Raw genomic sequence first — 10,142 nt, 5'->3', positions numbered from 1 at the left:
AAAAATGATTGTGATAAGTGGTTGTTTTACCTACCTTAGTTGAAGGTACGGATTGTACAGTGCTCTGGATAGGTGTTTGCTAAATGACTAACATGTCATGTAAAATGTCAGCATAACACATTACAAAGAAGCCAAATAGAATTCAACATGTATTTATTTTTTCTAAATAGCTGACAATGTTCCAGCAAAGTCCCATGAATTTCACATATGTGGGTGGGTGGCAGGATAAGTCTACGACTGTGGGTAGAATTAGAAACCCTGCATTTTCAATGGTCCTTTGCTGGATTGTTCCAGATAATATCTTCCTTATTTTTATTCTGCTGGACTAAACCAAAGCAAGTATGTAATGACATCACCAGAGGGCAGCAATATACAGGGGAATGGGGGGGAAATGTACTAGCCCTGAGTTGACCACAGTCAGGTTATGCCTGGATGTGAAGTGTGCTACATTCAAATGAGCCGTCTCTGCATCTCTCCTAGGTTGGACAACACAGTAAGGAATTTCTCACTTGAATTCTACCCACAGTCGTAGACTTATCCTGCCACCCACCCACATATGTCAAATTCATGGGACTTTGCTGGAACATACATGTTTTGTCATACCTGTGGTATATGGTCTGATATACCTCGGCTATCAACCAGTCAGCATTCAGGGCTCGAACCACCCAGTTAAAAAAAACATATATATATATTTTAACTGGGTGGTTCGAGCCCTGAATGCTGACTGGTTGATAGCCGAGGTATATCAGACCATATATATATTCTACAGGGTCGGGCAAGTTACTTTCTAAATGTAATCTGTTACTTTTAGATTACTTTCCCCTTAAAATGAATTAGAAGAAGACAAAGCATGTTTGTTACCAATTGAACGACATCTATTGCAGGATAAATCAATGTTAAAGTTTACATAGCTGGCCATACATGGATGTTATATTTTACTTTATGGGTTGGTTATGTAGGCTTCTTCTAACCCATCGCTTTCTACCACATAATAATACGATTCTATTGTATCTTTATATTTATCATTTATAAGTCCAAAATGGATGTAGCAACTACATATTGTTCTTTTAAGTCTATAAAAACTGTACGAGTTTGAGCATGTGTCCATTAAGCCTAAGGATAAAAACATTTTTATCAGCATGAATTAGATTGAGCAATAAAACCCCCACTTTTATTCCATAGGCTGGGTTCCGCACTATGAGCTGTCGTAAGAGCGCATTTGTCACTGAATGTCCACTGGTTTCAAAAACAATGTTTGATAAGCAGCTTAAACTTCTTGAATTAAACCATTATTTGGTTTAAATATCACACATTTAGATTTGTGAACAGCCATCCACAAAACCACAATCGGTAAATCGCAAATAGCTAAATGAGAGAGTAGCAGTGTGATTCACGTCAATCCGCTTTGTAGATATCAATACTAAGTGATGTCCGTATCGCTGTAGATTACACCACTGCTGTCATCCTTACCTCCAAACGTTTATTCAAGTTACATCATCTTTGGATGCCGACACCAGTCGCATCATTGGAAGACAGTTTGAACTGGAGTCTACAAAAGCCTATTCCTATAATATTTTTTCCCGCGATCCATCAAACCCATTTGGTGTGTCATCGTAGTGATCTCTGACTTGTGGTCAGACTAGCTCAGGTGGAACAAATTTACATTTAAATTTTTTTTTCAATGCTGATTTGAATGTCACTGAGAAAACAGAGGTGTCAAATATATTTTTTCGTAAACATTCTTTCTGAATATAAAAGTAATCCTCAAAGTAATCAGATGGTTTTTCAAAAGTATCTGTAATCTGATTACAGTATTTTTGCTAGTAATGTAACGGATTACAGGAAATTTCTTTGTAATCCCTTACATGTAATGGATTACATGTAATCCGTTACTCCCCAACCCTGTATTTACAGCACCAGTCAAAAGTTTGGACACACCTACTCATTCAAGGGTTTTTATTTATTTTTACTATTTTCTACATTGCAGAATAATAGTGAAGACAACAACACTATGAAATAACACATATGGTATCGTGTCGTAACCAAAAAAGTGTTAAACAAATCAAAATATATTTTAGATTTTAGATTCTTCAAAGTAGCCACCCTTTGCCTTGATGACAGCTTTGCACACTCTTTCCATATTAGGTAAAGGGTTTGTGGAAGGAGGATCTCTTTCTCTCTCTCTCTCCCTCTCTGATATCTGTAGATACAGTATTTATACACTAAACAAGAATATAAACGAAACATGGGACCAACACTTTACATGTTGCATTTATGTTTTTGTTTAGTGTATATACACTCTACAGATATCAGAGAGAGAGAGTCATCCTCCTACCACAAACCCTTTACCTAATATGGAAATCAGTTCCATATTACAAACAGGGCATTATCATGTCATGATCTCTTATGGATGGCATTTTGCTTTTCAGAGGTGAGAAGCAGGTCAACACAGTGTAGCTATATTACTGTATTTTGTCATTAGGCCTATCACAGACACTATTAAATATTAAATGGTTTGAAACTGTTTGAAATACAATGGATGAACTAGTAGGTTATTTCAGACATTTTAGACTACTGTTTTTAGACTGCCCTAATACAACCCCACAATGATTGAATCCTACAAATCCCAGAATTCAGACGCCAAATAGTGTTTCGTCACGTGATTCATGAAAACGTCAAGGTGTGTTTTGCAGCACGAGAGTGGCGCAAAAGGTTTTTCCTATGAACTGGCAGAGGCATAAAGTGGTTCTTCTGTAATTACCGACCTGGATGAAAACATAAAGAAACATTTCGTAATTTCCAGAGAACAGCTGTCGAAACCAAGACGAAGATCTATTTAGCGGTAGGAGAATGGAAATTGAGAAGAGGACAAATGGATTTGAGTACACTGACCGGAGCAAGTCAATTAATGGTATGTCGCCTCTATCATTTATTTTCCATTGTGAAATTAACCATAATTACACTTTTCCAAACACCCATGTAGCCTAATTTCTCAAATTAAAGCAGAAGCTGAGGCTATAGCCACGGCGATGTTGGCAAAGTGGTTGCCCATTTTTAACGCTCTGACTCCCCAACTCAAATAAAGTGCAAGGACAACATTGGAGGGAACGGCTCTATTATGTGAAACCATTGTCACATTCACTGGGGTGGGCTGACAGCCTAATTGTGATATTCCTCGTTGATTTCACAGTGAGGTCGTTTAGTGTGCTTCAAGCAGAATCAGTGAAATCCACCTAATTAAAAAGACTTGTAGGCTACACCTACTTTTTGTATAAACATCCATGATTAGTCAATGCAGATGGTTAAATATGAGTAATTATTCTATTGTCACAAATAGGAAGAACTGGTCTTGAAATTACTTGAAATGTTATGCTGGTGATTAGTGTGCAACCCCTACTAATTATTCTGTTTATTGATCTCTTTAATTTGCCTATCATTAAGTAAAAATACAATTGAATGTAACATTAGACCACTCAGATTATTCCAGGTCTGATTAGTCTGTTTCAAGATTGAATCATTTAATTTTGTGGGGTGGATCATCTTAGGCCATAACACACATTTGACACATTCTTTGTATGCATTTATAATTAAATGTTATTGTAGGCATTTAATGTTAACTAAGGGCAATTCCATGGTAACAGAGTGACGCTGAGACAGATGTTTCACTTTTAAAATGTATGTCAAACAAAAACCAATGATTGCAAAGTTAAACCATACAATACTACGCACAAGGATTACTTTGAACATTTTCCACTGAACATTTTACAAAAACACATTTACTTTAAGAGCATTGCAGATGCAAATTTGGTAACAGAATGGCAGCTCAAGCCGTCATTCTGTGACGAAACTTTGCAACCGCACCATTCTAAAAGTAAATAGGTTTTTGGAAGAGTTTTAGTCCTTGTGCATAGAGTTGTGGTTTGTTTAACTTTGCAATCATTGATTTTAGTTTGACAAAACATTTTAAAGTAAAACATCTCTCTTAAGCATGACACTGTTAATGTGGAATTGCCCTCAAGCTACAAGGACATGTCTCTCAATTGTGGTGTTACCAGGTGTAACCTGCAGATCAAAGCCTCAACAAAAACTTGTTTTTCTAGTTTATTTCTGTAAGATAGACCAGTAGGAGGGCTACAGCTGCTGAAAACAAATGATGTTTGTGTCATTCTACAAATAGAGTGCATTTTTAGGAAGTGTAATTTAAAAATGAAAAAATAAATTCACCAAATGTTAACATTCTGTCATGAATAGGACTGTGTCGGTCATTACATTTTGTCAACTGGTAATTGTCTAGAAAATAATTACCAGTCTTACGGTAATTGACCGTTAATTAACATAAACATGTTGAGCATCTCCTGGCTTCCACACATAGTCTGCAAGCCACTGATGCAGACCTTTGGAACATCTACATAAAAAAATCTATTTAATAAAGCATATACCATCACAATAAATGTATTATTTATTTTAGACAGCTCTAAAGAAATATGATATTAAGAAAATGTAGTCTATTTCAAATGAACAGAATAGCATACTCTGAGTTGTCCCTACGTTTGGCTATGCCGTATGGCTGTGGGCCACACGAGTTCATTTAGGAGACAAGATTTGCTAAGAATTCTGTGCCGTTATTTTAAGTACAATTGAACATAAAATAGAAAGGATATTTTCCCCAAACGATTTGCGAGGGAGTACGCACATGTGGCTATTCTGTGTTGATTGTTTAACAAAGAAACAGGTCCTCCTATATGCTGAATTTAGTTATTTCTGCAGAGGTAGTTGTTATATAAATGTTGGCGCTATATGTTTTGATTTTTAAAACATTCTAAGGCTGCATGATGCAACTCTAGTGATGATTTAAAAAAAGTTGCTGCACACACTTCATCAGTCTCTCATTCAGAATTTGACGAGGACTCAAATTTCCCAGCGGCATCCCCCTTGTGTGGCCGTAATGCTCCCTAAAAAAATCCATGCGTTTTTGAATATAATAATTATGATTCCTATCTCCCGGCTGCCAATTACCATGCTCTGAAGCACCTCTCACTCACATAGCTCTCTCAGATATCTCAATTGTTATTAGCCAATGCCTGTCACGTGTTCGGGTCCTTCTCAAAGGCATCTGAAGGAGGCTACAATTGAAGACCAACACATCCGGTACGCAACTGTGTGCTTCCTTCATATCGAATTCCGAGGCGCATATTGAAGATGCTAAAGAACTGTCTACGTTCACTTTTCGTCAGCCAACCAGATGAGTAGGTCCAACAAACAGCAAAAGCACTAGCCTATGTCAATCTACTATCCCCATAGTACAAAAGTTGACCTATTCTGTGCGATAAATAAGTATTCCAAACATAGTCTGGGACAGTTGTGGGATGCGATAGATCCCAATTGAATAAAAACCAATAGCATCAAAAAAACGTTTAAAGTAATGAGGCTGATCGTTTGGCTTACATTTTTATAAACGATTAAGCTATTTCTTCACGTTATATGTGCAGCAATGCGCACACGGCAGTAGGCTATAAGCGCAGATGTAAAACATAAATAAAAAAATGCAATCAATTAGCAGGAAAACACCATTCTCAGAAGTGAATGCAAATACCATTACGCGTGTAATGCTTGATTTTAAAGGTCATTTTTTATGGTGAAAATGATCTAAACCTAACTTTAAACTCACGCGTCGCCTATGTATGCCGGTTAGGCTCTACACTGGTTGTAAAGCGGATTGTCATTTAGGTTTTTGGCCACTTTAGATGTGAAACAAACCTTATCAGGCTACATGAGGTGTGTGACTATGATATGAAAAAGTCACAAAAAAAGATGTGCTGTTTCTTGCCGTACTGCATCCGCTGGGCATCATTCACAGGTGATAATACATAATTCACAAGTAAAAGGCTAAAATTGTCACCTCATCAGACTATTCTTAGTTTAATGTTGTCTTTACTTATACTGAATAATAAACAGTACCAGTCAAAAGTTTGGACACACCTACTCATTCAATGATTTGTCTTTATTTGTACTATTTTATACATTGTAGAATAATAGTCAAGACATCAAAACTATGAACTAACACACATGGAATCAGGTAGTAATCAAAAAAGTGTTAAACAAATCAAAATATGTTTGAGATTCTTCAAAGTAACCACTCTTTGCCTTGATGACAGCTTTGCATACTCTTGGCATTCTCTCGACCAGCTTTACCTGGAATGCTTTTCCAACATTCTTGAATGATTTCCCACATATGCTAAGCACTTGTTGGATGCTTTTCCTACACTCTGCAGTCCAACACATCCCACACCATCTACATTCAAATCAAATCAAATTTTATTGATCACATACACGTGTTTAGCAGATGTTATTGCATGTAGCGAAATGCTGGTGCTTATAGCTCCGACGGTGCAGTAAATTCAAACAAGTAATATCTAACAGTTTCACAAAATATACACGTACATCTAAGTAAGGAATGGATTAGGAATATATATGTATATGTCTGAGCGCCATTGGACTAAGATACAGTGGCACAGTATAGAGTACAGTATATACATATGAGATGGATGATGCAATATTTACACACAATTAAAGTGACTAAGATACCGTAGAGTACAGAGATACCGTAGAGTATAGAGTACAGTTTACACAGATGAGATGAGTAATGCAAGATACGGAGACATTATTAAAGTAGCTACTGTTTAATTTCCTTGAAGTGGCCAGTGATTCCTAATCTAGGTATATAGGCAACAGCCCATTGTGTGCTGGAGATGGCTGTTAACAGTCAGTGGTGCAGTATAGAATGCAATACAGTATATACATATGAAATCGGTGATGCAATATGTAAATACAATTTAAACGTGCCTAAGATACTGTAGAATAATGTGTGAAGTTTATACATCTGAAATGAGTAACTCTAGATACGCAACATTTATTAAAGTGGCTAGTGATCAAATTCTAAAAGTGGCCAGTGATTCCTAAACTGTTTATAGGCAGCTGCCTATGATGTGCTAGTGATGGCTGTTTAGCAGTCTGATGGCCTTGATAGAAGCTGTTTTTCAGTCTCTCGGTCCCAGCTTTGATGCATTTGTACTGACCTCGCCTTCTGGATGATAGCCGGGTTAACAGGCAGTGGCTCGGGTGGTTGATGTTCTTGATGAGCTTTTTGGCCTTCCTATGGCATCGAGTGCTGTAGGTGTCCAGGAGGGTGGGAAGTTTGACCCGGGTAATGCGTTGGTCAGACCACACCACCTTCTGGAGAGCTTTGCGGTTGTAGGCGGTGCAGTTGCTTGGTAATCAAGCCTACTACTGTTGTGTCGTCTGCAAACTTGATGATTGAGTTGGAGGTGTGCTTGGTCACGCAGTCATGGGTGTACAGGAGGGGACTGAGCATGCATCCTTGTGGGGCCCCAGTGTTGAGGATTAACGAAGAGGTGTTGTTTCCTACCTTCACCACCTGGGGGTGACCCGTCAGGAAGTCCAGGACCCAGTTGCACAGGGTGGGATTCAGACCCAGGGCCTCGACCTTGATTATGAGCTTGCAGGGTACTATGGTGTTGAATGCTGAGCTATAGTCAATGAACCACATTCTTACATATGTATTCCTCTTGTCCAGATGGGACAGGGCAGTGTGCAGTGTGGTGGTGATTGCATCAACTGTGGATCTATTGGGGTGGTAAGCAAATTGCTACCACAGCAATTGAGTTGAGGTCGGGTGATTGTGGAGGCCAGGTCATCTGATGCATCACTCCATCACTCTCCTTGGTCAAATAGCCCTTACACAGCCTGAAGGTGTGTTGGGTCATTGTCCTGTTGAAAAACAAATGATAGTCCCAATAAGCGCAACCTAGATGGGATGGCGTATCGCTGCAGAATGCTGCGGTAGCCATGCTGGTTAAGTGAGCCTTGAATTCTAAATAAGTCACTGACCGTGTCACAAGCAAAGCACCATCACACCTCCCCCTCAGTGCTTCACGTTGGGAACCACACATGCAGAGATAATCTGTTCACCTACTCTGCGTTTTACAAAGACACAGCGGTTGTAACCAAAAATCTCAAATTTGGACTCGTCAGACCAAAGGACAGTTTTCACCAGTCTAATGTCCACCGGTCCAAGCAAGTTTTTTTTCTTCTTATTGGTGTCCTTTAGTTGTGGTTTCTTTGCAGAAATTTGACCATGAACGCCTGATACACAGTCTCCTTTGAACAGTTGATGTTGAGATGTCTGTTACTTGAACTCTGTGAAGCATTTATTTGGTCTGCAATTTCTGAGGTGCAGTTAACTCTAATGAAGTTATCCTCTGCAGCAGTTGTAACTCTGGGTCTTCATTTCCTGTGGTGGTCCTCTTGAGAGCCATTTTCATCACAGCGCTTGATGGTTTTTGCGACTGTACTTGAAGAAAGTTCTTGAAGAAATTACTTGATGTCTTAAAGTAATGATGGACTGTCATTTCTTTTAGCTTATTTAAGCCATAATATGGACTTGGTCTTTTACCAAATAGGGCTTTCTTCTGTCTACCACCCCTACCTTGTCACAACACAACTGCCGGTGTGGCGGTAATACTGTCACCGGAACAGCCCTAGTCACGAAGAGCACATGTTCAACTTTATTAACAAACATGTTTTGCCATCTCAAGATTAAATTAAGAAAAATGACTCTAGAAGTCACAGGTTTGACGATTAAATGTTAAAGGTTAAATAAAACTCCCCTTGTGATTGGGGGAATGGAAGCTTGTTGTGTGCAACAGGAAGGGGTTAACAAAAAAACGAAACATTTTGAGCCTATCTTTCTATTGGTAACTGGGTTGACATTTTGTCCTCGACACGCACAGTTTTTTAAAATCATTTAAAAAGTAGTAGTTTTACCATATTGAAATGGGAGTTAAGTTCACATTACAGGGTTGGCCATAAATCTGAGGGTCAAATGTAAATGAATCTCTAATCAAAGTAAAGATCTCCAGGAACTACTTTCCCAAAGCAACAAATGAACCAATGATTTACAATGATGGTGAAAACCTGTGAAAATCTTGGGGTTAAGTGAGTTAAAAAGTTGGACAAATGTTGTGTGGGACATGTCAATATTGATATTTCCAGAGAAAACTGTAAAATGATTTAAATGGCGGCAAGGGTAGCCTAGTGGTTAGAGCGTTGGACTAGTAACCGAAAGGTTGCAAGTTCGAATCACCGAGCTGACAAGGTACTAATCTGTCCTTCTGCCCCTGAACAGGCAGTTAACCCACTGTTCCTAGGTAGTCATTGAAAATAAGAATTTGTTCTTCACTGCCTTGCCTAGTAAAATAAAGGTTAAAAAAAAAATGAAAACACACTGCTATTGGAATTGTTTAATATGGTTTAGTTAGAGCATAAATGTATGTGATCCAACTGTTAAAATAAAATGTGCAAATGTAAATCAAATTCACACATAAAAATAACAAAAGGTCTCTATTCATATGGACCGACCCCTAAAATGTTATTTTAGTGCATATGATTGAATGCTAGCCTACTATTTTCTTACCATGAGTGTAGGTTATTATTTATGCTCTGTACAAATGTGTAGTCATTTTCTTGAAACATTTTATATTGTCTCTTACTAATTTTAGGTTAAAAAAAAACATTTTGGGGGAATTCTCTGCCCTCGCGTTAACTCCTGTACCTTGTGGATTATTTGGCTCATTTTTCAGAATCCTTTTTTTTTGGACATTGAAGTCTCATTATGTGATCATGAGTCGTATAACAAAATCGATCATCAACAATTTAAACTCTGCATGTTTAAGCTTTGTAATTTGTATGTAACATGCTTACATTTTCTTAATCATTGTTTTAGCTTCTGGTATTGTAAATTATACACTGAGTATGGAGCAAGTTCCCCACTTTAAGCTACTGATCAGCCAAGGAAATAGAGCTGAACAATGATGCATGGTTTTCTTGTAAGAATCTCTCTCTCTCGTGTGTGTGTGTGTGTGTTTCTCTCTCTCTCAATATGTGTGTTCAGTCCTACTCCTGCTATATCTGATAGGTCAAGGATATAATGTGACACTCTATGTATCTCTCTCTGTGTGGTCGTTGTGCGTGTGTCTCTGTGTGCTAGCCTGGAGGAAAAAGCCTGGCAGATGTTTGAGATGTAGCTGGCGAGTCTCTCTCTCTCGCTCTCTCTCTCGCTCTCT

At 38.2% G+C, this 10,142-nt stretch overlaps 1 protein-coding gene across 2 annotated transcripts in view; it reads left to right on the top strand.

Moving 5' to 3' along the window:
- The first annotated feature begins 2,710 nt into the window (after nt 1–2,710).
- The window catches only part of LOC123989445 (nuclear receptor subfamily 6 group A member 1-A-like), a 211,906-nt gene continuing 204,474 nt past the window's right edge, over nt 2,711–10,142 (top strand). For both annotated transcript variants that reach the window (XM_046290461.1, XM_046290460.1), the window contains exon 1: nt 2,711–2,911. In XM_046290461.1, coding sequence (XP_046146417.1) covers nt 2,851–2,911 — 61 coding nt within the window. In that variant the 5' untranslated portion in view covers nt 2,711–2,850. The remainder of the gene's footprint in view (nt 2,912–10,142) is intronic.

The sequence above is a fragment of the Oncorhynchus gorbuscha genome, linkage group LG11, assembly GCF_021184085.1.
Source record: "Oncorhynchus gorbuscha isolate QuinsamMale2020 ecotype Even-year linkage group LG11, OgorEven_v1.0, whole genome shotgun sequence".
Classification (NCBI taxonomy): domain Eukaryota; kingdom Metazoa; phylum Chordata; class Actinopteri; order Salmoniformes; family Salmonidae; genus Oncorhynchus; species Oncorhynchus gorbuscha.
Note: the sequence above shows the minus strand (reverse complement) of the source record. Positions and strands in the feature narration are given on the sequence as shown.